Source organism: Coregonus clupeaformis, unplaced genomic scaffold, assembly GCF_020615455.1.
Source record: "Coregonus clupeaformis isolate EN_2021a unplaced genomic scaffold, ASM2061545v1 scaf0885, whole genome shotgun sequence".
Lineage (NCBI taxonomy): Eukaryota > Metazoa > Chordata > Actinopteri > Salmoniformes > Salmonidae > Coregonus > Coregonus clupeaformis.
The window spans coordinates 90,610-118,145 of NW_025534339.1; the positions used below are offsets into that span (position 1 = coordinate 90,610).

Here is a 27,536-nt window from a genome sequence, read left to right on the forward strand (position 1 = left end):
GTTTTTATCATTCCAGGTGAGGGCAGGCAGGAAGGGCCACCAGGGGTACCTGGTTCTGGACGGGTTGGAGGTGAAGCAGAACGACACCGAGGGAGGGATGTCCACTCTGGACGTGGCCACGGACCTCTTCGTCGGCGGGGTGTCCGACCTGAGCTCCATCTCTACTTTCGCCGTGGAGAACGAGCCTGTGGGCTTTACCGGCGGCGTGAGAGAGCTCGTCTTAAACGGACTTGACTTTGACCTGACGGAGACAGGGGCCCTGGGAGGGGCCAACGTGGGCGACTGGGACGGGACGGCGTGCGGGTACAAGGTGTGCCAGAACGGTGGCCGCTGTAGTGCGTTGAGCGGCGTCGATTCGGACACGTTTACGTGCACCTGCTCTCCGCCGTGGACGGGCCCTGTGTGTAACCAGTCGGTGTATTGTGTCAATAACCTGTGCCAACATGAGTCATTGTGTTTCTCTACTCTTGTGACTGGCTCATACGACTGTTTCTGTCCTCTCGGGTGGGAGGGGAGGTACTGCGATAAGCAGGTAGGCCTATCCATGACCACCCTGAAGTTCGTTGGGAAATCTTATCTGAAATACAGGGATCCTAAATTCAACACAAGGAATCTGAGGTACACGCAGGTTTCATTTAACTTTACAGCAAGAGGAAACGAAGGGTTGATTCTGTGGATGGGAAGAGCGGAGCACGATGATGATGATTACCTGGCCGTCGGGCTTCAGGCCGGCCACCTCAACATCGCAGTCAACCTCGGAGAGAGGCTCTCCCTCCCGCTCACCTTCAGAAACGTCACGTTGTGTTGCGACAAATGGCATTATTTATCTATCTCTCTGAACAGTACCCTTATTCAGGTGTTCCTGGGTGACGAGAGGGTCCTCTTCGAAGACGTGGACCCCTTCGAGCGTTACGTTGCCATGAATTACGGGGGTCTGTTGTACTTTGGGGGGTTCGAGTTGCACAGGAACATCTCAATAGTGACGTCTGGGCTGTTTACCAAAGGGTTTGTGGGAGATCTTAAAGATGTGCGTTTGTATCAGGACCCCAGACAACTGCAGTTCCTCCAGAACAGCGAAGGATTTAATGTCTACAAAAGTAATGAGTAGTTCTGTAACTTGGGTGAAAATGGGTGATTAGTGTGTTGTGATAAAGAAATTCAGATCATTGGTTTGTAGATTGTAATAATGGAGGTTCTTTATATACCATCTGTGTCTGGTATGGCAATCTGAGTCATATTCATTAGGCACCAAATGGAAAAAAACACTAAAACAGGGAGGATAATTACCTGGACTTGTTAATAAGTAACGCTTAGTGTTGTTTTTTTATCCACTGCGTCGTGCCCTGATGAACGCAACCGTGTTGAAACTGCCAACTCCTCAGTAGATGGTTTATACACTGAGTATACCAAACATTAAGAACACCTTCCTAATATTGAGTTGCACCCCTCCCTTTTTCCCCTCAGAACAGCCTCAGCTCGTCGGGACATGGGACTCTACAAGTTGTCGAAAGCGTTCCACAGGGATGCTGGCCCCATGTTAACTCCAATGCTTCCCAAAGTTGTGTCAAGTTGGCTGAATGTCCTTTTGGTGGTGGACCATTCTTGATACACACAGGAAACTGTTGTGTGAAAAACCCAGCAGCGTTGCAGTTTTTGGACACACTCGAACCAGTGTGCCTGGCACCTACTACCATACCCCGTTCAAAGGCACTTAAATATTTTGTCTTGCCCATTCACCCTCTGAATGGCACACCCGTCTCCTCCCCTTCATCTACACTGATTGAAGTGACATCAATAAGGAATCATAGCTTTCGCCTGGATTCACCTGGCCAGTCATGGTATGTCATGGAAAGAGCAGGTGTTCTTAATGTTTTGTATACTTAGTGTAAGTCTTTCTTTGATTAGAATATACATTCCTCCCTTAAAGAGGACCTCTTTCTTCTCAACAATAAAAAGATCACCTTTATTACCAGCTGTACATGAACACAGTGCAGAAGGCACAATTGATTTTCTAATGTACATGACAAGCCAAAATGTACATAGACGATATTTGTCGATAGAAATAATGAATAGAAAAAAACATTTTCTGTATAGTAGTTGTAAAAAAATAAAAATGGAAAAACCAGAACAAGAGAAGCTGCTTTAATTCAAATGTTTTTTTGTTTTTGTTTTCTGCTACTCAAATGGTTAGTTAGTTCTCTCTCCCCGCTGTATTACATTCATGTCAAACTGCTGAAGTCGCCAGAGCTTTCCCTCCATCTCTACTCCAACAGTCCATCTGGGATGCCTGTTATTGTGTTTCATGCTATAGAAAACATTCAAGTAATAGTTCAGCGATTTGACATATTAAGATTTGTTTCCTTACCCTGAAAGCCGTCTATGGACAAGGGGAGTGCCTACAATCCACACTATTAGCATTTGGGGATCATTTCCCTGTCTAAGTAAATCTCCCCTGTTTCATGTGTTACATTTCATGTCCAAATCATTGCTGCCTCCTTGTCCATAGACTGCTTTAAAAGGTATGGAAACATTTCTAAAATCATTGAACTATCCCTTTAACCACTTGTGATCCATATCAGAGCACATAATGCTCAGTGCACCAAGTCACGATGTGACGCGCAGAATACAGAAATATACAATAAAATTAACACTTAAAAAACGGGAGATTTTCAAAACTTGAAATTTCACCTCAAAGCCTTATCGGTTGGTTTTTAAGAAAGCAGATTTCTGAATGTGTGTTAATAATCCTACTGAAAGTTTTGACCTCTACTGTATTGTAAATAGGACTGTGTTAAAAAGAACATATATAAAAGGGACAGTGGCACTAAAACTGTTGTGGGGTAGACGGTCTCAGGGTGGGTAGGGGTAGTACAGAAAAACTCATCAGTGACTGTCTTTGGAACTTCTCCTGGATTTCTCATAATCGGAGTCTCTCCTGCTGTGTTTGTGATGGTTCCCGTGGTCACCGTCGCTATGGTGCCGTTCTTTCCTCCTGTCACCGTGGCGCTCGTCTTTAGAGTGGTGCCGGCTCCCTCTGTGGTGAGAAGAAGAGTCTTTACTCCGGTCTCTCTCTCTGCTCCGGCTTCTATCCCGTTTCTTTCCCCTCTCCCGGCTGTGGTTCCGGCTCTTCTCTCCGTGACGGGACTCACTGTGGTTCCGGTGACGGTACTGGTCCCGGTCCTCCTTCTTGTGGCCCGACCCGGGCTGCCTGTCCCAGGGGTCGCTGTACAGAAGCCTCTCTGCTGCCCCCTTCTGGTCCTCTTTGGCAGCGGCGGATGGGGGCAGGTTCAGGTTGGGATTGGACGACTCAGCGGAGGCAAACCTCTGAGGGTCACCACCGTAAGCTAACGGTAGCCCCCCAGGAAAAGAGTTGGGAGACGTGGGACCGGGACCGGGACCAGGTTGAGCCCACTGTGTGATTCCAGCGTGATTCTGCATCTGAGGTGGTGGGTACATCATAGGTGGTGGGGGGCCAGTAGGGTAGCTGAAGTTGGTGGGTAGCTGGGGCGGGTGCTGGAAAGGTGGCGGTGCGGTGTTACCGAAGGGGGGGATAGGTGGTGGTGGCTGGTACTGGAAGTCTACAGGAGGTCCTCCAGTCTGGGGGGGGATGGGACCATAGGGACCAGCCTGTAGTGGGCCATGGTCTGGAGGTGGGGGGTGTCTGTAGTGGTGGGAAGGGTATCCGTGTTGAGCTGCCATAGGACGATACTTCCTGGTGGTTAGAACAGGTACTGGTTGGGGGTGATCCTGTGATCCTGCTGATTGGACAGCAGTTGGTTCTTCAGTCATATTGGAATACGCAGAGCTTTTCTTCAGGATTCCACTTAGAAGGGGTTTCGGTGTGGTGACAATTTCCTCGACAGAAGTGTTGGATGTGGCTGTAGGACACAAGAGAGTGGGCATCTCTTCTTTGGATTTGTCCTTTTCGCACAACGCCAAATCTCCTTTGTTTGGCAAGACGTCACTGTTGGGATCTGTGGAGAGGCTGGCCAGGAACGACTCCGTCGAGACGTCTGGAGGTTTGTCTTTCAGAGAGACTGACGGGCCACGGTAAGCCACACACTCCTCTTCTTTCGCTAACGCGTTGTTGTTAGCGGTAGGCATTTCAGCCAGGCTGGAAGACACAGGCTCCTCTGCTTTGACCAGTTTGGGTTCCCTCTTCTTAATGACAAAACCAGTCTGTCTGTGAGCACCAGCGGTGGGACTCTTAATGGTGGTGGAGCTTCCTGGAGTGGTGGCTGCTCCTCCGTCAGCCTTGGAGGCCTGTGGACCCGGAGGCTCTCGACCGTCATCACCCAGCAGTGGAGGGTTACCTGGGAAAAGAAGGAGCAAGCCGAAACATAAGGTGTGGTTTAAAGACATGTTGCTATTATGAGTTGAAAGAAAAATAAACACAAAAGCTTCAATTGCAAATGGTGTTCAAGTGAGTGCAGGCCTTTTTTGTGTTTCGGTTTACCTGAGAAGTCCGGCAGGGGCAGAAGCTCTCCGCCCCAACTACGCAACACCCCCGGAAGGAAACGTAGTGGTTGGTACCCCTCTTCAGTATCTTCACCTTCAGCTTTCTCAGAGAAGTCTGTACTAGACTGTTCTGCTGTGACCACTTCCTCAGCTGTGTTCAGCAATGGTATCTCTTCTCTGTCCCTTTCTTTTGTACTTGGAGCACACAGAGAGGAGATGTAAGAGTCCTCCTCCTGGGTAACTTCTTGGTCCTTTACGGTGACGGTCCGTAGTCGTCGTCGTCTCGGGTTTGCTCTCCGGTATGAACCTGGCCGTTTCGTTGATGTCCACGGGCAGGAAGTCACGTTTAGGTCTCTGGCGGATGATCAGGCCCAGCAGGAGGTTGGGCGGTTGTTTTCCAGTCCTGTTAAAGAGCAACACCGATGAAAAGCAGAGTTAAAAATTGTTGAAGTAAATAAAATGAAATCATAAATTAAATACATTAAAACAAATTTTATAAATGAAATATTGGTTGGCCACACCTATGTATTATTTAGACAGTCCATTCAGAATAGATTCTTATTTGCAAAGACAACCTAATAACATCAAAGGAAAAGCACAATTAAAAGTAGGCAAAGTAAATGTTTTTAGATAAAGCATCATGATTTTCATTGTGAGTGAGTATTGCGCATATTCCTTCAAAAAGGTAAATGGGGTCATGAAACATCATGGGTCGGTTTCCCAGACCCAGATTATTAGCTAGAGCAGGGATGGGCAAACCTTTTGGCTCGAGGGCCACACCGGGATTTCCAAATTCAACAGAGGGCTGCACATTTTTGGGGGGGACCAATTGTCAAAATCTATTTGTGGGCCAGAAAAAGGGAAGTTATTTTAAAATATATAAGTACATTATAATTTCTACATACTTTATCTACTTTTAGATGTTCACGTGTGGCCAGGAGTGTTTAAAATATATATTAAAATATTTATTTTTTTATTTTTTTATTTACTCAAACCTCTCGCGGACCGGATTAAATGGGTTTACTAGCCGGACCCATAGTTTGCCCAGCCCTGAGCTAAAAGATTAATAAAAACACAATTGTTTTAAGTGAGAAGTAGGCATTGGTCTGAAGCTGAAGAATTAAGAATTCACGAGCACCACAATGCCTACTCCACCCATGCTCTACCAAGGTTTTCCAGCACACAGCTTTGACCTACTACAGTAGCTATGCTGGTCTATTGTACTTCAAACAATGTATATGCAGGTTGCTTGGTATTCAAACCTTCTCAAACAGCCTGGGTGGAGTAGACATTGTGGTGCTCGTGAATTTCCTTTATTTTCGGCTTCAGACCAATGCCTACTACGAGTTGCTCAACCCGGTGTTAGAACGTTAGGCTTCGGCTGAAAAATATGTTAGCATTGTCAGAAATGCTACAAAAAGGTAGCACATCGTTGGTTCTTAAATGGACAGAAATGGGCACGTGAGAGTGTCTTGGAATGGCCTAATCAAAGCCCAGACCTCAATCCAATTGAGAATCTGTGGTATAACTTAAAAGATTGCTGTACACCAGCGGAACCCATCCAACTTGAAGGAGCTGGAGCAGTTTTGCCTTGAAGAATGGGCAAAAATCCCAGTAGCTAGATGTGCCAAGCTTATAGAGACATATTTTGCATCTTCAAAGTGGTAGGCATGTTGTGTAAATCAAATGATACAAACCCCCAAAAAATCAATTTTAATTCCAGGTTGTAAGGCAACAAAATAGGAAAAATGCCAAGGGGGGTGAATACTTTCGCAAGCCACTGTAGTACATCGTTGGTTCTTAATGGACAGAAATGGGCAGGTGAGAGCGATAAATTATAAAATGTAACACAAACTGCTGCACCTACACTGCCTTCAGAAAGTATTCACACCCCTTTACTTTTTCCACATTTTGTTGTGTTACTGGCGGAGATGTTTTCGTCACTGGCCTACACACAATACCCCATAATGTCAAAGTGGAATTATGTTTTTCAAAATGTTTAGAAATGAATTAAAAATGAAATGTCAACAACTATTCAACCCCTTTGTTATGGCGAGCCTAAATAAGTTCAGGAGTAAAAATGTACTTAACAAGTCACATAATAAGTTGTATGGACTCACTCTGTGTGCAATAATAATGTTTAACATGATTTTTGAATGACTACCTCATCTCTGTACCGCACACATACAATTATATGTAACGTCTCTGTCGAGCAGTGAATTTCAAACAGATTAAACCACAAAGACCAAGGAGGTTTTCCAATGCCTCGTAAAGAAAGGGAACCTATTGGTAGATGAGTTAAGCATGGTGACGTTATTAATTACACTTTGGATGGTGTATCAATACACCCAGTCACTACAAAGATACAGGCGTCCTTCCTAACTCAGTTACTGGAGAGGAAGGAAACCGCTCAGGGATTTCACCATGAGGCACAATGGTGACTTTAAAACAGTTACATAGTTTAATGGCTGTGATAGGAGAAAACTAAGGATGGATCAACAACATTGTAGTTACTCCACAATACTAACCTAATTGACAGAGTGAAAAGAAGGAAGCCTGTACAGAATAAAAATATTCCAATACATGCAACAAGGCACTAAAGTAATACTATAAAAAATGTGGCAAAGCAATTAACTTTACGTCCTGAATACAAATCCAATACCACACATTACTGAATACCACTCTCCATATTTTCAAGCATAGTGGTGGCTGCGTCATGTTATAGGTATGCTTGTAATTGTTAAGGACTGGGGAGTTTTTCAGGATAAAAAAAAGAAACGTAATGGAGCTAAGCACAGGCAAAATCCTAGAGGAAAACCTGGTTCAGTCTGTTTCCACAAGACAATGGGAGATGAATTCACCTTTCAGCAGGACAATAACCTAAAACACAACGCCAAATCTACACTAGAGTTGATTACCAAAAACTTTAAAAGAAGACAGTGAATGTTCCTAAGAGGTCGAGTTACAGTTTTGGCTTAAATCTACTTTAAAATCTATGGCAAGACCTGAAAATGGTTCTCTAGCAATGATCAACAACCAATTTGACAGAGCTTGAAAAATTTGAAAAGAATAAATGGGCAAATATTGTACAATCCAGGTGTGGAAAGCTCTTAGATTTACCCAGAAAGACTCGCAGCGGTAGTTGCTGCCAAAGGTGCTTCTACAAAGTATTGACTCAGGGGTGTGAAATACTTATGTAAATGATATATTTCTGTATTTCATTAGCAAAAATGTCTAAAAACATGTTTTCATTATGGGGTATTGTGTGTAGATGGGTGAGACTAAATATTTTGAATCAATTTTGAAATTCAGGCTGTAACAACAAAATGTGGAATAAGTCAAGGGATATGAACACTTTCTGAAGGCACTGTACAAACTTAGTCAATCCTACATTTTTTAAGCCCAACAGTCACTTTATGGATGCTATAGTCTCAATTTAATCCGACTTCTAGAATTTGAACGGCACAAAAAAGATATACTCTAAAAACGCCATTGCTAACGACCCTGTTAATGATCCGGTATGTGGTTCTCGGTACCAAAGGCGGGGAGTGTGTTGTGTGCCTGCAATCAAGTTGATTTGCACATTTTCAGCGACATTGATGTCATATTGAAATTAACATCGAGCCCCCACAATAATTATTGGACTAGAAAGAGCTTTCAACAGAGACTCATTGAGCGTTTCAGTCTAGGAGTAGGCTTGATCTGGATCTGGGAAACCAGTACCAGATTAACCCAAGATATATTCTTTGTTTATTAGGATCTCTTTTAGCCAATGAAAGAACACTGCTCAAAAAAATTAAGGGAACACTAAAATAACACATCCTAGATCTAAATGAAATAATCTTATTAAATACTTTTTTCTTTACATAGTTGAATGTGCTGACAACAAAATCACACACAAATTATCAATGGAAATCAAATTTATCAACCCATGGAGGTCTGGATTTGGAGTCACCCTCAAAATTAAAGTGGAAAACCACACAACAGGCTGATCCAACTTTGATGTAATGTCCTTAAAACAAGTCAAAATGAGGCTCAGTAGTGTGTGTGGCCTCCACGTGCCTGCATGACCTCCCTACAACGCCTGGGCATGCTCCTGATGAGGTGGCGGATGGTCTCCTGAGGGATCTCCTCCCAGACCTGGACTAAAGCATCCGCCAACTCCTGGACAGTCTGTGGTGCAACGTGGCGTTGGTGGATGGAGCGAGACATGATGTCCCAGATGTGCTCAATTGGATTCAGGTCTGGGGAACGGGCGGGCCAGTCCATAGCATCAATGCCTTCCTCTTGCAGGAACTGCTGACACACTCCAGCCACATGAGGTCTAGCATTGTCTTGCATTAGGAGGAACCCAGGGCCAACCGCACCAGCATATGGTCTCACAAGGGGTCTGAGGATCTCATCTCGGTACCTAATGGCAGTCAGGCTACCTCTGGCGAGCACATGGAAGGCTGTGCAGCCCCCCAAAGAAATGCCACCCCACACCATGACTGACCCACCGCCAAACCGGTCATGCTGGAGGATGTTGCAGGCAGCAGAACGTTCTCCACAGCGTCTGCAGACTCTGTCACATGTGCTCAGTGTGAACCTGCTTTCATCTGTGACGAGCACAGGGCGCCAGTGGCGAATTTGCCAATCTTGGTGTTCTCTGGCAAATGCCAAACGTCCTGCACGGTGTTGGGCTGTAAGCACAACCCCCACCTGTGGACGTCGGGCCCTCATACCACCCTCATGGAGTCTGTTTCTGACCGTTTGAGCAGACACATGCACATTTGTGGCCTGCTGGAGGTCATTTTGCAGGGCTCTGGCAGTGCTCCTCCTTGCACAAAGGCGGAGGTAGCAGTCCTGCTGCTGGGTTGTTGCCCTCCTACGGCCTCCTCCACGTCTCCTGATGTACTGGCCTGTCTCCTGGTAGCTCCTCCATGCTCTGGACACTACGCTGACAGACACAGCAAACCTTCTTGCCACAGCTCGCATTGATGTGCCATTCTGGATGAGCTGCACTACCTGAGCCACTTGTGTGGGTTGTAGACTCCGTCTCATGCTACCACTAGAGTGAAAGCACCGCCAGCATTCAAAAGTGACCAAAACATCAGCCAGGAAGCATAGGAACTAGGAACTGAGAAGTGGTCTGTGGTCACCACCTGCAAAACCAGTCCTTTATTGGGGGTGTCTTGCTAATTGCCTATAATTTCCACCTGTTGTCTTTTCCATTTGCACAACAGCATGTGAAATGTATTGTCAATCAGTGTTGCTTCCTAAGTGGACAGTTTGATTTCACAGAAATGTGATTGACTTGGAGTTACATTGTGTTGTTTAAGTATTATTCCAATATACAGTAAGTAGAGAGAGTTGTTGGTTGTTACCTGGGCCGTCAAAGGGAACCAGTTGGTGTGGGACTTTCTCAATGGCGCCCAAGGGGATGAGATACATGTCTTTGACTTGTTTCAGGTTGTTGGCGACCACGCCGAAGCGTTTACGGCTACTGAAGTAGGCATAGAGCAGAGTGTAGTGGATCTCATCCTCGTCGGTCTCAGGGGAAAAACGAATCAAACACACCTCCTAAAAGAAAAAAGACCAAAATAATGAGGAAGGAAATTCTATTTAACTCCTCAGTTCATTTAATTGTATACATTTTTTTTAACCTTTATTTAACCAGTGAGTTAAGAACAAATTCTTATTTACAATGACTGACTTGAGTGTCAGGGACCATGTACAATTAAAACAAATCTCAGATGAAATTTGATGCATTGTACCCTTAGACATAGCTATTAGCTAGACAGCTACTATTCATCTCCAGTTCAGGCACAGATTGTCTTGGAAAGATTAATATGCTTTTAAAATGTAAATGTATGCACGCATGACTACATCGCTTTGGATAAAAGTGTCTGCTAAATGGAATATTACATTTGTAGATCATCATTATACTTGCTCTCTTGGGTCTAGGCCAGGTTACTGTAAAAACTATGACAACTTCTGATGTATAAATTTCAAGCAGGTGAACGTACCTTTGTTCCAGTGGCTCTGATCTTGTCCAGGTAGTCCCATACGATCTGTGGGGAGATCCTCCCACCCACCTGGAAACTCTCCGGCAGATCCTGATAACAGGGATTATCACCATGAGCATTTCATCCAATTATTATTATTGTTATCCGATTTTATTGGGGGGGGGATGCACCGATGACAACCCTGGGGATAACACGCTAAAGCAATTCCACTTGTTTCCAACGTGGTCCCCCATTCAAAGGGTAGGAAGAATGACTCTTTACTCACCAAAGTAACAACACAGTGTAGTCAAAGACTTAGTAACTTAGTTGCAGTCATGATCTGGGTACCTATAACTATAAAACTATTTTTTTAAAAACATATTTCCGGATATCTTCGGAACTACCCACAATGCACTATTTCTCAACGTTTTATGGAGGACCTACTCTGTGCTACAGAGTTTGTATGCTAGCTCGGTAAGCCACAACTCATGCTCTTCACAGACTTTGTGGCAGTGTTATGAAGAACATGTCAGTGTGTTATCTAGTGGGAACCTGTAAGCACTGCAGGCTCTGGTGCCTTCTTGCCGTGGGCTCAAAACTAAAGAGAAAATCATACCTGCTTGCTCTAATTATGTAACGGTGGTACCTCATCTGTTCTCCTTTTCGGCATGTTCCCTGTGAAGTAGGCTACAGGACTTTTTCCACCTTGGCTTAGTGCTAGCGCGCTAGCTAACTGACATCTGGAATCTATCTATTTGGGATTTTTCTCACTATAGCTATTGGATTTTCCCTGACACTTACCATCATGTAAGTCTCTGCTCTTTTGATCTTCGGTTATGTTCTAACTGGTCTCCAGTAGTTGGGCTCTAACATGCCGACCATAGCCGTGCTGGTTGGCTAGGCTAATAGCTAACGTTTGTTGGCTAAATAGCTAACGTTAGCTGGCTGGTTAGCTTGCTGCCTAAGATAGCTATATGCAGTTAACTCTTTGATATATTTAGTTAGATGGCTTTATGTACATTGCCTTCAGAAAGTATTCACACCCCTTTACTTTCTCCACATGTTGTTACAGCCTGAATTTAAAATGGATTAAATGGACACACACACACACAAACTACCCCATAATGTCAAAGTGGAATTATGTTTTAGGAAATTTTTACAGATGTATTCCAACATCTACTGGTGATTTTACAACAGTCAAGAGTTTAATGGATGTGATAGGAGAAAACTGAGGGTGGATCAACCACACTGTAGTTATGCCACAATACTAACCTAATTGACAGAGTAAAAAGGAGGAAGCCTGTACAGAATAAAACATATTCCAAAACATGAATCCTGTTTGCAATAAGGCACTAAAGTAAACCTGCAAAAAATGTGGGAAAGAAATTAACTTTATGTCCTGAATACAAAGCGTTATGTTTGGGGCAAATCCAACACAACACTGAGTGCCACTCTTCATATTTTCAAGCATGGTGGTGGCTGCATCAGGTTATGGGTACGATTGTCATCGGCAAGGACTAGGGAGTTCTTTAGGATAAAAATAAACGGAATAGAGCTGCTTTCCAACAGTAGGCTGGTAGGGATAATGTTAGCAGGCTAGTTAATTTGTAACAATACATTCATAAAGTATTTGCTTGTAAGTTGGCTGAAAATTACTTTGAAACCAGTGATCATAAGTGCAAACTATTTGGTTTAATTTGAAGTTATATACATTTGAAGTTATTTCTGTTGTAGTTTACATTATAGGGAATAGGCTGGCTTGCCAGGTTCTCTGTATCACACCCTGGAAAAATATTTTCCCACATGACTTCGGCATTCTGATCGGTTTTATGTAATAACTCCAAAAATAGAAAAGTGAGGTGTAACTTTGCATTGGGATTGCATTCTCGTGCGTATACTAATGCAAATCCATATGCTATCTACCCTTCAACTTGATAGTTTGTTGAGTTGTTAATATAAATGGCATTTACAAAAGAAAAAGGCATTCCATAACTAGAAAATCGAAATGCTGTGTTGGTAACACTTTAGCACTTTAATGAATAAGCATTAAGAAGATTTATAAAACAATTAATTATTAAAGTATTTAACGCATTACATTTAATTAAAGCATTTAAAAAATATATATGCATTATACGAATGAATAAACATTTATAAGTGGTTTTACCTCTGTGAGGTGGTCCAGGACTCCTGATACAGGGAAGGCTTTAGTGAGAAGCTTGGCCACAGCAGGCATGTTAACCAGCCCTCTCCATAGTGACTGCAGGTTGGACAGGAAGGAAGCCTCGCCATCTCTGCCACTCATAGACACTGACCTGGAGGCCAGGAATACAAACACAACTTTAGAATAACCCTGCACTTAATTATGGGTTTATTGGTCATTTAATAATATTAATATACAGTGGGGGAAAAAAGTATTTAGTCAGCCACCAATTGTGCAAGTTCTCCCACTTAAAAAGATGAGAGGCCTGTAATTTTCATCATAGGTACACAACTATGACAGACAAATTGAGATTTTTTTTCTCCAGAAAATCACATTGTAGGTTTTTTGATGAATTTATTTGCAAATGATGGTGGAAAATAAGTATTTGGTCACCTACAAACAAGCAAGATTTCTGGCTCTCACAGACCTGTAACTTCTTCTTTAAGAGGCTCCTCTGTCCTCCACTCGTTACCTGTATTAATGGCACCTGTTTGAACTTGTTATCAGTATAAAAGACACCTGTCCACAACCTCAAACAGTCACACTCCAAACTCCACTATGGCCAAGACCAAAGAGCTGTCAAAGGACACCAGAAACAAAATTGTAGACCTGCACCAGGCTGGGAAGACTGAATCTGCAATAGGTAAGCAGCTTGGTTTGAAGAAATCAACTGTGGGAGCAATTATTAGGAAATGGAAGACATACAAGACCACTGATAATCTTCCTCGATCTGGGGCTCCACGCAAGATCTCACCCCGTGGGGTCAAAATGATCACAAGAACGGTGAGCAAAAATCCCAGAACCACACGGGTGGACCTAGTGAATGACCTGCAGAGAGCTGGGACCAAAGTAACAAAGCCTACCATCAGTAACACACTACGCTGCCAGGGACTCAAATCCTGCAGTGCCAGACGTGTCCCCCTGCTTAAGCCAGTACATGTCCAGGCCCGTCTGAAGTTTGCTAGAGTGCATTTGGATGATCCAGAAGAGGATTGGGAGAATGTCATATGGTCAGATGAAACCAAAATAGAACTTTTTGGTAAAAACTCAACTTGTCGTGTTTGGAGGACAAAGAATGCTGAGTTGCATCCAAAGAACACCATACCTACTGTGAAGCATGGGGGTGGAAACATCATGCTTTGGGGCTGTTTTTCTGCAAAGGGACCAGGACGACTGATCCGTGTAAAGGAAAGAATGAATGGGGCCATGTATCGTGAGATTTTGAGTGAAACCTCCTTCCATCAGCAAGGGGATTGAAGATGAAACGTGGCTGGGTCTTTCAGCATGACAATGATCCCAAACACACCGCCCGGGCAACGAAGGAGTGGCTTCGTAAGAAGCATTTCAAGGTCCTGGAGTGGCCTAGCCAGTCTCCAGATCTCAACCCCATAGAAAATCTTTGGAGGGAGTTGAAAGTCCGTGTTGCCCAGCGACAGCCCCAAAACATCACTGCTCTAGAGGAGATCTGCATGGAGGAATGGGCCAAAATACCAGCAACAGTGTGTGAAAACCTTGTGAAGACTTACAGAAAACGTTTGACCTGTGTCATTGCCAACAAAGGGTATATAACAAAGTATTGAGAAACTTTTGTTATTGACCAAATACCTATTTTCCACCATAATTTGCAAATAAATTCATAAAAAATCCTACAATGTGATTTTCTGGAGAAAAAAATTATAGTTGACGTGTACCTATGATGAAAATTACAGGCCTCTCATCTTTTTAAGTGTGAACGATGGAGGACAATATGGCCACTGTGCTAGTGCTTTGCCTGCTCTTTGGGCTGTAGGCCGGGTTACTGGAAAAGCACTAACATCTGCTGACTGACTGGATGGCTGGGTAATTGACCGATTGATCCACGTACCTCCCCTCGTAGTTGGAGAAGACTTTGGCGCAGAGGAGGCTCTCCTCTAGGACTTTGAGGTGAAGGTCGTCGTCCTTAGCAGACGAGGAGGAGGGTGTGTTCTTGGTCCGTCCCTCTGTAGAGGTGGAGGTAGTGGACGGTGTGTTCTTGGTCTCTCCCTCTGTAGAGGAGGTAGTAGACCGTCTCCTAACTACAGTAGTGGCCACTTTCACCACTTTGGTAGGAGCCTCCTCCACAGGTGGAGCCATACGACCTTCATGAATTACAATTCCATTAGTCCAATAGAAAACCACTGGTAAGACTTGACTTAAAGCCACAATCCTGAGTTTGTGGGGCTCATTCGCCGTGTTCACCTTTTCTCCCCGTCTAATCTATCTCCCCTCTACTTCCATTCTATCTGATCAAGCATCAACACATAATCTATAGTACTTCCACTATCCTTAAAAACCAAAACCAGAAACTGAAAGAACAGAATCAGAGCCTACCTGTGCAGATCTTGCAGTTGAGGTCAAACAGGTGAGTCTTATGCAGACTGGTTGTATCTTGGAAAATATTGACGCTCTCTGTTGTTGTCGACGTCTTCTTCTCTTGGGGAACATCCGCTGGCTCCTCTGTCACTTTGGGAGCAGCCACAGGCTCTGGCTGGAAGAGTTCAAACACAACAACAGTGAAGAGTTCATAAGAAATGTATGGACACACTGGGTAAAATGTCAATCGTATTTCCTTGATTCCTCATTGTCCTCTCTGATGCGTGTTAAGGAGGCAAGGAGAGATGAGGGCGTGTTAATTTGAGTAAATACAATTGAGATTCACCCAGAAATGATTAAAAAGGTATGAACTATTTCTTAGGAAGAGAAATCCTCTTGAACCAAAAACTCCAGGTGGTCAATAAAAGGTGTTAGGAGCATATGCAGTGTGTGGGCCGTTCTGTTTATGTGTCCTACGTTTATAAGGATGTGCCTATGCCTAGGGCCGTAATACAGTCCCCGTAACAGCCCTACCTATGACCACTAACTTTTCTAGAAGCCAAAATATATCACAGAAAAGTGAGAAAAGGCCAGAACTCACTTGAATATGAAGCGGTGTGTTTCTCTACATCAGCTATGTCTTACCTCCGGCTCTGTGGCTTCTGGTGCCTTCCCAGACTCCTGGCTCTCGATCTCTATCTCTCCTTTGTGTGTGATCTTGGTGATGGGTCGCCTCTCCGCCTCTCTCTGCTCCTTCTCAATCATCTCAATCGCCTGGGGGGGTGAAAGGTCCTTTATAGTTCAGGTCACACAAACCGTTTTAACTTGTCAACAATAAATCAATATGATTTGGTGTGATATGACTAAGTTTAATTTATAGGGAGGTGTGATCAACCAATGAGGTAAGCTACTCTCATTCTACAATGCCTTTTCTATGAACTGTTTTTAGGGCAGCTTTACCGGACATAGATTAAGCCTCGTCATGGACTGAAAAGCACACTCAATAGGGAATCTCCACTGAAAGGGTTATTTAGTCCAGAAGTAAACTTAATCTGTCTGGGAAACATGTCCTTAGAGTATTAGTCAAATACTTTGAAGGAGGACAGGCAGTGTGTTTCAGTGCTGAAGGAGGACAGGCAGTGTGTTTCAGTGCTGAAGGAGGACAGGCAGTGTGTTTCAGTGTTGAAGGAGGACAGGCAGTGTGTTTCAGTGTTGAAGGAGGGCAGGCAGTGTGTTTCAGTGTTGAAGGAGGGCAGGCAGTGCGTTTCAGTGTTGAAGGAGGGCAGGCAGTGTGTTTCAGTGTTGAAGGAGGGCAGGCAGTGTGTTTCAGTGTTGAAGGAGGGCAGGCAGTGTGTTTCAGTGTTGAAGGAGGACAGGCAGTGTGTTTCCGTGTTGAAGGAGGGCAGGCAGTGTGTTTGAGTGTTGAAGGAGGGCAGGCAGTGTGTTTCAGTGTTGAAGAAGGGCAGGCAGTGTGTTTCAGTGTTGAAGAAGGACAGGCAGTGTGTTTCCGTGTTGGAGAAGGACAGGCAGTGTGTTTCCGTGTTGAAGGAAAAACAGGCAGTGTGTTTCAGTGTTGAAGGAGGACAGGCAGTGTGTTTCAGTGTTGAAGGAGGACAGGCAGTGTGTTTCAGTGTTGAAGGAGGACAGGCAGTGTGTGTTTCAGTGTTGAAGGAGGACAGGCAGTGTGTGTTTCAGTGTTGAAGGAGGACAGGCAGTGTGTTTCAGTGTTGAAGGAGGACAGGCAGTGTGTTTCAGTGTTGAAGGAGGACAGGCAGTGTGTTTCAGTGTTGAAGGAGGACAGGCAGTGTGTGTTTCAGTGTTGAAGGAAGACAGGCAGTGTGTGTTTCAGTGTTGAAGGAGGACAGGCAGTGTGTGTTTCAGTGTTGAAGGAGGACAGGCAGTGTGTTTCAGTGTTGCTTACGTGGCGATTCTCTCTTTGTCTCCATGCAGCCAGTTCCTTTGAGGCTAGTTCCTCAGGACTCATCCTTATCAAAGTGCCAGGAGAAATCTCTCCTTTCAGGACCCTCTTGAATAACACCTGAAATACACAAGTTATAAAGTCATTTATACCCAAGTTATAGTACACAAGTTATAAAGTCACATATCTAGGTGAACTGATATCAAAATGTATTTTACATTATGTTTGCGTTTTATACGTTTCATGTAGTTAACGTTCAAGCGTATCTCATTTCAAGACCAAGTACCTACTACAAGCGCCATGTAAATTGTGAGTGGTCAAAAAAATTCAAGATTCAAGAGAATTCCTTGCACAAAAATTGTTAACATAACTTACATTGTTTTTGGTGTCTTTGAGGTTGAACATCAAGCTCCGGTACTTGCTCTTGTATTTGCAGTCTGTGTCTCTGTAGAACGCAAACAGCTCTCTCTCAGTCTTCTTAGCCACCTCAGCAGCCTTCTCTGGTGACGCCTGGAAATCAGACTCCTTCAGCCTGAGACAACGTAGGGCACAATAGAGGATTACACAGGATCACCACCATTCTCTACGGGAAGTATGTGGACACCCCTTCAAATTAGTGGATTTGGCTATTTCAGCCAAACCTGTTTCTGACAGGTGTTTAAAGTCAAGCACACACATTTCTGCCCTGCTAGAGCTGCCCTGGTCAACTGTAAGTGCTGTTATTGTGAAGTGGAAACGTCTAGGAGCAACAATGGCTCAGCCGTGAAGTGGTAGACCACACAAGCTCACAGAACGGGACCGCCGTGTGCTGAAGCACGTAAAAATCGTCTGTCCTCGGATGCAACACTCAATACCAAGTTCCAAACTGCCTCTGGAAGCAATGTCAGCACAAGAACTGTTCGTCGGGAGCTTCATGAAATGGGTTTCCATGGCCGAGCAGCCACACCCAAGCTTAAGATTACCACGCACAATGCCAAGCGTCGGCTGGAGTGGTGTAAAGCTCGCCACCATTGGACTCTGGAGCAGTGGAAACGCTTTCTCTGGAGTGATGAATCACGCTTCACCATCTGGTAGTCCGACAGAAGAATCTGGGTTTGGCGGATGCCAGGAGAACGCTACCTGCCTCAATGCATAGTGCCAACTGTACAGTTGGGTGGAGGAGGAATAATGGTCTGGGGCTGTTTTTCATGGTTCGGGCTAGGTCCCTTAGTTCCAGTGAAGGGAAATCTTAACGCTACAGCATACAATGACATTCTAGACGGTTCTGTGCCTCCAACTTTGTGGCAAAAGTTTGGGGAAGGCACTTTCCTGTTTCAGCATGACAATGCCCCATGCACAAAGCGAGGTCCATACAGAAATGGTTTGTCGAGATCGGTGTGGTAGGACTTGACAGGCCAGCACAGAGCCCTGACCTCAACCTCATCGAACACCTTTGGGATAAATTGGAACGCTGACTGCGAGTCAGGCCTAATCGCCCAACATCAGTGCCCGACCTCACTAATGCTCTTGTGGCTGAATGGAAGTCCCTGCAGCAATGTTCCAACATCTAGTGGAAAGCCTTCCCAGAAGAGTGGAGGCTGTTATAGCAGCAAAAGGGGGAACCAACTCTATATTAATGCCCATGATTTTGGAATGAGATGTTTAACGAGCAGGTGTCCACATACTTTTGGCCATGTAGTGTATCATCCGACTGTTATAATGGTTATTAGACTAAACAGATTCCATCTGACTGTTATGTGTTTATAATGTTATGCTACTGTTATAACATGTTTAATTACCTCTTCAGGAGGATGTCCTTCAGGGTAAGGGTTATGTTACTGTTATAGCATGTTTAATTACCTCTTCAGGAGGATGTCCTTCAGGGTAAGGGTTATGCTACTGTTATAGCATGTTTAATTACCTCTTCAGGAGGATGTCCTTCAGGGTAAGGGTTATGCTACTGTTATAGCATGTTTAATTACCTCTTCAGGAGGATGTCCTTCAGGGTAAGGGTTATGTTACTGTTATAACATGTTTAATTACCTCTTCAGGAGGATGTCCTTCAGGGTAAGGGTTATGCTACTGTTATAACATGTTTAATTACCTCTTCAGGAGGATGTCCTTCAGGGTAAGGGTTATGCTACTGTTATAACATGTTTAATTACCTCTTCAGGAGGATGTCCTTCAGGGTAAGGGTTATGCTACTGTTATAACATGTTTAATTACCTCTTCAGGAGGATGTCCTTCAGGGTAAGGGTTATGCTACTGTTATAACATGTTTAATTACCTCTTCAGGAGGATGTCCTTCAGGGTAAGGGTTATGCTACTGTTATAACATGTTTAATTACCTCTTCAGGAGGATGTCCTTCAGGGTAAGGGTTATGCTACTGTTATAACATGTTTAATTACCTCTTCAGGAGGATGTCCTTCAGGGTAAGGGTTATGCTACTGTTATAACATGTTTAATTACCTCTTCAGGAGGATGTCCTTCAGGGTAAGGGTTATGCTACTGTTATAGCATGTTTAATTACCTCTTCAGGAGGATGTCCTTCAGGGTAAGGGTTATGCTACTGTTATAACATGTTTAATTACCTCTTCAGGAGGATGTCCTTCAGGGTAAGGGTTATGTTACTGTTATAACATGTTTAATTACCTCTTCAGGAGGATGTCCTTCAGGGTAAGGGTTATGTTACTGTTATAACATGTTTAATTACCTCTTCAGGAGGATGTCCTTCAGGGTAAGGGTTATGTTACTGTTATAGCATGTTTAATTACCTCTTCAGGAGGATGTCCTTCAGGGTAAGGGTTATGTTACTGTTATAACATGTTTAATTACCTCTTCAGGAGGATGTCCTTCAGGGTAAGGGTTATGTTACTGTTATAGCATGTTTAATTACCTCTTCAGGAGGATGTCCTTCAGGGTAAGGGTTATGTTACTGTTATAACATGTTTAATTACCTCTTCAGGAGGATGTCCTTCAGGGTAAGGGTTATGTTACTGTTATAGCATGTTTAATTACCTCTTCAGGAGGATGTCCTTCAGGGTAAGGGTTATGTTACTGTTATAGCATGTTTAATTACCTCTTCAGGAGGATGTCCTTCAGGGTAAGGGTTATGTTACTGTTATAGCATGTTTAATTACCTCTTCAGGAGGATGTCCTTCAGGGTAAGGGTTATGTTACTGTTATAACATGTTTAATTACCTCTTCAGGAGGATGTCCTTCAGGGCGTCACGGACGCTCCGTCTGATGTGGTCAACAGACACGGGTTTCTTAGAGGAGGGAGACGACACCTTGGGCCTCTTGGTCTCCTGTTTGACTGCCACTCCTAGCGGGACACAGCCACAGACAGTAGGAGACATCGCAGAGTAGGGCATGTTCATTAGGCACCTTGAGGTAAAACATTTTGGAAAACGAAAACAAGCGTTTCTTATTGGACAAATTCAGATTCACCCTCCCGGTTTTGGCGTCCATTAACATCCCCTCCCCCTTTTCCAGTTTCATGCCTATTGAACCCGACTCCTGTGAGGGACATGGACAGCAGAACGTAGAGGCACACTACACAACAACAGTAAACACACCTGATTTCTGCGTTGAATCTTTGACTTCAGTTGACTGCCTTCTTTCCACAGAGTTCTATGTTACGGAGTGAGACACAGATGCAGAATATCTCCTCAGTGAGACTAAAAATAATCTTAGAAAGTCAATAGTACATTAAATGTTTGTTTTTCTTGGTGGGCAGGGGGTTGTGCATGATGGTACTGAAAACATAAGGACATTTAAATGGTGGTTAAGACAGATGTTGAATAGAATCACCATGGTAACCTAACACCCTTCCTTCCATGTGTACACAAGCAGGGAATAAAGAGGACAACCAACCCTTGAGTAGTGCCAACACTGGCTTTCATACATATCAGCTGAATAAGCTGAAGAGGACAAAATCTGCATCACTACATTTCATCAATGGTAGGGCTTGTTGAAGATAATGTTACTAAAACATTTATTGGGTGTTAAATTTAAGATTTTGACAACAGATAATATGCATATAAAGGTTTATCATCAAATCTATTCTCATAGGATTTGAATATCATAAATATGCACTGACCCGATGGTAATCCATTATGTTACAGATCCATTTAAGATTATTATAATATTCTTATCCGGTATTCAGGCCTACATAAATATATATATATTTAAAGCATTCAATGCAGACTACTAGCAGGGTGAACCTTACCTTTCTGAAGGGCCTGACTCCCCCGGAGGTGACAGGATGTGGGGACGGCTGTTTCTGCTTGGCGGCCATCTTGTTGTCCTGGGTCTCAGAGGGCTTCTGCTGTCCCTCTGTCCTGGCCTCCCCCTGCACAGCACCACCTGGCTCCTAATGAGGAGAAGAAGAAGATAAATAACATTAAAATGTTATTATTAATATATATATATATTATTTTAGTCCTTTCAGGACACCATACATTAAAAATACATTAAAATCAAAGCAAGTTAAAATAAATGTTGAGCTAGTGCAACTTAAAATCAATTCACAGACCTTGCAGCACTTCAGAGAAATATACTCCCTTCTCCATTAAAAAGTCCATTAAAATCTAAACCCACAGACCTTGGTGTTGGTGTACTGGTGCTTGGCGCAGCACTTCAGACAGAGATACTCCTGGTCCTCCTCCTCCATCTGCTTCACCTTGGCCAGGTCCAGACCCGCACAGTCCCCATGGAACCAGTCATCACAGTGCCCGCAGCCCACCATAAACCTGAACAGAACAAAAACACACGCAAAGACACAGATACACAAAACAAACCTATGTTTAGAAGAACACGAGCTCACTTCCCAGGGAATATTCTACATGTTCCATTGTTGTAATTTAGCCTAAGATGTAACAACTTAGTAATAACAGGTTTACAATGTTGCATAAGTACTACATTTTCTATTCAACTCTCATCACTTTGGTATGCAAAGAACACTAGTCTTACTTGTTACCATGAGGTTTCTTGCACAACCCACAGTTCTTGTTTGGATCCCACACAACGGTCTCGCTGTTTGCGGGTTCCTTCTCTGGTCCCTTCCCGGATTCTTTAGCCTGTTCTTCCTCGCTGGTTTCCTTCTTCACGACGGCAGGAGCGTTGTCGGGGATGAAGAGCTGTGGTTCCTCCACGGAGATGCTTCTGCTGACGTTCCTGCTTCTCTGTTTCTGAAGAGACTTGTCTGGCTTCTTCACTTTAGGTTCGTCTTCCTCCTCCTCCTCCGATGTCTCCTTCTGAGGATTGGCAGGTTTACATGGTGTCCATCCAAACTGGGGTTGTGGTTGGGCTTCGGCCACGTGAGCGTTGGACGGTTTGGTTGTAGTCGTCGTCCCTTGCGACATACCAGGAGGACGCTTTCCAGACGGCAGTGTTTTTTTGACCGGACCGCCGCGGCCCATGTCAGGTAATCTCTGCTTTAGTTTCACGGGACGTCCGTCTTGCGTCCTCTGAATCTTAGGGCCGGGTTGAGCTGGGTTAAATTCACCTGGCCTTTTCAAGGACATGATGACTTGCTTGGCTTTCATTTCGTCCATATTGTACATTTTGCCTCTCTGATGGAGCTTCTTCCCCAGGGCGTGTTGTTGGGTTCCTTTGGGCCCCTTACCTATGCTGCTTGGTCGACCAGCTACCAGGTGCTTGTTCTTAGCAGAGGACAGTGCTGACAGCTTCGGCTGCTGCTCTTTGGCTGGATTATTAGCGGTAGGAACTTTGCTGTTTGGCAGGTGCTGCCGCGCTGCCTTCTTGCTACTGGCATCTTTCCTCACCCCCGCTGGATCATGCTTCTGAGAATCGCTTTGGTCGTCGAGTTTGGTCTCGGCCGAGCAAGAATCTCCTAGAAGCGCCCCGTTGGATGCCTGAACGTCATTGGGGTTCACGTAAGGTCCTAGCCCTAGGGGCAAGTCGTCAGCACAGTACTTCACCAAGAGCTGAGCAGCACCCACACCCCCTCCACTCCCTGGCGTGGGATTCTGTATGTGTAACGGTTCCTCTTGCACCATCGTGTATTCCATCCCCTCACCGTACAGCGAACCATCCTCATAGCAGGCGTCAGTGTTTTCAGTTGACGTGAAAGCAGTAAAAGAGGGTCCCGGGAGAAGCTCGATTTTGAAACCCCCGAAAGTGACCGTCAACCTCTGTAACACGACGACGGGGTTCATCGACGATCCCAAGTCAAGGTGGTTGATATTCACCCTGCCACCACCCAGGTAAAGCTCTCTCCTTAACTCGTCAGCAGTAGTTATCTTCTCACTCAGAGTGGACTTCTTTCTAGGTCTCCCAGGTTTTCCCGGGGGCTTTTTGTTGTTGGAAGACCCTCTGCCTGCACTTCGCTCTGGAATGTAAAAGATGGAAACTGGAGCGTCACGCACTGACGACTTTATATTTTGTGTTAATCACAGTAATGCTCCCGGTTTAGTCCTATATACATAAAGTCCTCTCCCCACCAGAGACCAAGGTTCAATCCCTGCTCTAACCCTTCACTGTTTCTCCCACCTGCCCGTCTCCCCGCTCCAACCCTTCACTGTTTCTCTCACCTGCCCGTCTCCCCGCTCCAACCCTTCAAACTGTTTCTCCCACCTGGCTGTCTCCCCGCTCCAACCCTTCAAACTGTTTCTCCCACCTGCCTGTCTCCCCGCTCCAACCTTTCAAATTGTTTCTCCCACCTGCCTGTTTCCCCGCTCCAACCCTTCAAACTGTTTCTCCCACCTGCCTGTCTCCCCGCTCCAACCCTTCAAATTGTTTCTCCCACCTGGCTGTCTCCCCGCTCCAACCCTTTACTGTTTCTCCCACCTGCCTGTCTCCCCACTCCAACCCTTCAAACTGTTTCTCCCACCTGCCCGTCTCCCCGCTCCAACCCTTCACTGTTTCTCCCACCTGGCTGTCTCCCCGCTCCAACCCTTTACTGTTTCTCCCACCTGCCTGTCTCCCCGCTCCAACCCTTTACTGTTTCTCCCACCTGCCCGTCTCCCCGCTCCAACCCTTCACTGTTTCTCCCACCTGGCTGTCTCCCCGCTCCAACCCTTCACTGTTTCTCCCACCTGCCCGTCTCCCCGCTCCAACCCTTCACTGTTTCTCCCACCTGCCTGTCTCCCCGCTCCAACCCTTTACTGTTTCTCCCACCTGCCTGTCTCCCCACTCCAACCCTTCAAACTGTTTCTCCCACCTGCCTGTCTCCCCGCTCCAACCCTTTACTGTTTCTCCCACCTGCCTGTCTCCCCACTCCAACCCTTCACTGTTTCTCCCACCTGCCTGTCTCCCCGCTCCAACCCTTTACTGTTTCTCCCACCTGCCTGTCTCCCCACTCCAACCCTTCAAACTGTTTCTCCCACCTGGCTGTCTCCCCGCTCCAACCCTTTACTGTTTCTCCCACCTGCCTGTCTCCCCACTCCAACCCTTCAAACTGTTTCTCCCACCTGCCCGTCTCCCCGCTCCAACCCTTTACTGTTTCTCCCACCTGGCTGTCTCCCCGCTCCAACCCTTCACTGTTTCTCCCACCTGCCTGTCTCCCCGCTCCAACCCTTCAAACTGTTTCTCCCACCTGGCTGTCTCCCCGCTCCAACCCTTCAAACTGTTTCTCCCACCTGCCCGTCTCCCCGCTCCAACCCTTCACTGTTTCTCCCACCTGGCTGTCTCCCCGCTCCAACCCTTCACTGTTTCTCCCACCTGCCTGTCTCCCCGCTCCAACCCTTCACTGTTTCTCCCACCTGCCCGTCTCCCCGCTCCAACCCTTCACTGTTTCTCCCACCTGCCTGTCTCCCCGCTCCAACCCTTTACTGTTTCTCCCACCTGCCCGTCTCCCCGCTCCAACCCTTTACTGTTTCTCCCACCTGCCTGTCTCCCCGCTCCAACCCTTCACTGTTTCTCCCACCTGGCTGTCTTCCCGCTCCAACCCTTCAAACTGTTTCTCCCACCTGCCCGTCTCCCCGCTCCAACCCTTCAAACTGTTTCTCCCACCTGGCTGTCTCCCCGCTCCAACCCTTCAAACTGTTTCTCCCACCTGGCTGTCTCCCCGCTCCAACCCTTCACTGTTTCTCCCACCTGGCTGTCTCCCCGCTCCAACCCTTTACTGTTTCTCCCACCTGCCTCCCCACTCCCACCCTTTACTGTTTCTCCCACCTGGCTGTACATTTTTTTACATTTTTGTCATTTAGCAGACGCTCTTATCCAGAGCGACTTACAGTTAGTGCATACATAATTTTTTATACTGGCCCCCCGTGTGAATCAAACCAACTGAGCTACATTCCTGCCAGCCATTCCCTCCCCTACCCTGGACCAATTGTGCGCCACCCATGGGTCTCCCGGTCGCGGCCGGCTACAACAGAGCCTGGATACGAACCAGGATCTCCGGAGTGCCTTAGACCACTGCGCCACTCGGGAGGTAGTCTCCTGTCTCCCCACTCTGCCTGTCACGTCATAACCGTGCAAAAAATATATATATATATACACTCTCCTTTAAAAAACAAAAAACAAATGTAAAACTGAAATGTTGTTAACCTGGCGTAACTCCTAATGCGTATTTCCTGGGTCTGCCAACAGACCGTTTGACTTGCGGAGTCTCTGTACCACCCAACCCACCACCAGGGGTACCGAGGATACCCTCTGTTGCACCAACATCAATATCTGCAACTACAGGGGGAGAGGAGAAGATGAGAGATTACATAATAACTTAGATTTATTTTACAAGCATTAACAAACATCAGTAGTTACAAATTGTGGTTTCTTTAAACACGGTCTTACAAAATCATTCTATCTAGACTACAAATACCTGTTGCTCCGGCGATCTGGAAGTTGGCGTCTTCATTATCTAAGATATTGAAGTGTGAACTTGCAGATCCAAACATGGGATCTTTATCACTTAGCATGTTCCTCAGTGAGTCTCCCAGTTGGTCGACACCTGTTCCAAAGTCATTACTTGCTTCACATTCCAAGTTCTGGCCTATCAGTAAGGAGTCATCCAACTGGTCACTTGGAATCAAATGGTTGAAAGTGTCCACTACATCCATGAATGCTGTTCTCTTCCTGTCAGCTCTGCAGGAATAAGAGGATAGGATATTAACAACATAGGCTACAGTACAGACAACAGAGATGGTTCAGATTCAGAACAATCTATTTCAATCTTCAGTCACTCCATAACAAATAGGCCTCCCTAGACAGAGACAGACAGGAGTCAACAGCCATGTAGGAGAGATAGCTAGTACATTCACTTTCATGACATTTCTAAAAACAGTTCCTGTGCAGCAACTGCAAAATTGACTAGCTAAAGTTATCATTATTCAATAACAATCAATGGTGGATGACACTGGACATGTGTTGGACATTTAGTGCAGACAAGAGTAGCTGAAAGAGTAGATAGCTACTGAATAAGCAATAGCTAATGGGGATCCTAATAAACGAAAAAATATTTAAGGAGAACGTCAGTTAGTTAGGCTACCTTGCTAAATTATATGACGTTGCTAGCTAGGTAGCTAGCAAATTAAAGAGAAATTAGCTAATACTTACTGTCAGGACTGACAGCTCCAGATAACTTCATCACAGGACTGCAAACACAATGTGTTTAGCTCCGTTTATGATACCTAGAAAGAGTCTAAAAACATAACTTTCATCAGAGTGGCAGGAATCAGATGCAGACAGGTGCACTAGCTAGTCAGTTAAAGATATAGGCTAGGGGTCGTTAGCAGCTAGCTACTTCCAGTTAGCATAACAATCCAGCAATGCAGCTAACTAGCATACTTTAGCGTAACTTACTGAGGGCGAGGATATACATGCATGCATTTGCGCCAAAACTACTTTTTCTTTATGATTAGCTTGTTGATGTTAGCAATGGATGCATATGTGCCATATGCAAGGTTGCATTCGTTGCAAAGTTAGCTAGGCAACTCCTGTAACTGCAGCTAAACATATTGGCTAACCAGTTACTGTAGCTAGCTAACTTAGCTAGCTGACAAACAAGCTCGTGCAGGCCTGACTGTGACAGCGACATGATAAGCTTTACTTAAAAGCACCATTCCCATAACGAAGTACTTAGCTACTTAGTTGTACAACCACAGAATACATGTAGCTAGTTAAGCATGCTCAACACAAATCATAGCCTGTAGAAATAGACTCGTTCAAAAATAAATAGGGAAGCTAACAATGTTACATGTTAGTTAGTTGGCTATCCAGCGGCGAGGAACATGATAGGCCGCGAGTTTGTTTGTAGCCTGCAGCAAGCTAGCAAATTCAGCACTGATCACGCCCCCCAATTCGTCTCATTGGACGCCTCCACTGAGGACGTTTCAATATTCACAGCGACAGAAACGTATAATGGCATTTACATTTCTCTGCGGTGTCAACGCCAGTGCATTCCCGAGCGATTATAGTAGCTTTACACACTAGACTTCCTCGCTACGCACCGCCGCCATTCTCCCCTGCAAAGCTACTCCAAAGATGGTTATAAGTAACCCAAGATAGACCACAGCCTGTCGTTTCCAATGGGAACAAATGAGTCATAGTGGGCAGAGCCAAGAACGAGCTAGCGAGATCCAATTGGCTCGTTGTAGCACACATTTCCATATTTCCGTTAGAGAACCCCTACTCTGTGAAGTGCGCGTGTGCAAAAGCTAAATTCGCCCTTGCACTCCTTCTAAACAACGCAATTTG

At 45.2% G+C, this 27,536-nt stretch overlaps 3 protein-coding genes across 4 annotated transcripts in view; 1 reads left to right on the forward strand and 2 right to left on the reverse strand.

The window, feature by feature from the left end:
• The window catches only part of LOC121553208 (protein eyes shut homolog), a 67,513-nt gene extending 66,146 nt beyond the window's left edge, over nt 1-1,367 (forward strand). The window contains exon 11 of the mRNA XM_045217002.1: nt 17-1,367. Within this exon, the coding sequence (XP_045072937.1) occupies nt 17-1,108 (1,092 nt within the window). The 3' untranslated portion in view covers nt 1,109-1,367. The remainder of the gene's footprint in view (nt 1-16) is intronic.
• A 759-nt stretch (nt 1,368-2,126) lies between these two features.
• On the reverse strand, nt 2,127-4,606 carry LOC123485875 (cleavage and polyadenylation specificity factor subunit 6-like). The gene is made up of 2 exons (XM_045217005.1): nt 4,457-4,606; nt 2,127-4,313 (listed from the first exon to the last, which is right to left on the reverse strand). Exon 2 carries the CDS (start codon nt 4,102-4,104, stop codon nt 2,884-2,886), a length of 1,221 nt encoding a protein of 406 aa, XP_045072940.1. The 5' UTR covers nt 4,105-4,313; nt 4,457-4,606; the 3' UTR covers nt 2,127-2,883.
• Nucleotides 4,607-4,731: 125 nt separating this feature from the next.
• On the reverse strand, nt 4,732-27,317 carry phf3 (PHD finger protein 3). Of its 2 annotated transcripts, none has more exons than XM_045217003.1 (18): nt 27,212-27,317; nt 26,397-26,481; nt 25,663-25,925; nt 25,392-25,523; nt 21,849-23,229; nt 21,481-21,628; nt 21,106-21,249; nt 20,453-20,507; nt 20,076-20,199; nt 17,270-17,426; nt 16,898-17,014; nt 15,622-15,750; nt 14,995-15,151; nt 14,510-14,762; nt 12,610-12,757; nt 10,467-10,556; nt 9,825-10,020; nt 4,732-4,861 (listed from the first exon to the last, which is right to left on the reverse strand). In XM_045217003.1, the coding sequence occupies exons 3-18, from the start codon at nt 25,898-25,900 to the stop codon at nt 4,824-4,826; spliced, it is 3,507 nt and encodes a 1,168-aa protein (XP_045072938.1). In that variant the 5' UTR covers nt 25,901-25,925; nt 26,397-26,481; nt 27,212-27,317; the 3' UTR covers nt 4,732-4,823. The 2 variants fall into 2 exon arrangements, with proteins under 2 accessions (XP_045072938.1, XP_045072939.1); XM_045217004.1 differs by having other exon boundaries at nt 27,037-27,317.
• Nucleotides 27,318-27,536: the final 219 nt, after the last annotated feature.

Excerpts from the sequence above, each read along its gene's own strand:
- LOC123485875 (XM_045217005.1), bottom strand. The coding sequence starts at position 4,104 with ATGCCTACCGCTAACAACAACGCGTTAGCGAAAGAAGAGGAGTGTGTG.
- phf3 (XM_045217003.1), bottom strand. The coding sequence starts at position 25,900 with ATGGATGTAGTGGACACTTTCAACCATTTGATTCCAAGTGACCAGTTG. Across the intron at positions 21,629-21,848 it reads AAGAAACCTCATGGTAACAA|GTTTATGGTGGGCTGCGGGC; the intron begins GTAAGACTAGTG and ends TGTTCTGTTCAG. Across the intron at positions 21,250-21,480 it reads ACCAGTACACCAACACCAAG|GAGCCAGGTGGTGCTGTGCA; the intron begins GTCTGTGGGTTT and ends TCTCCTCATTAG.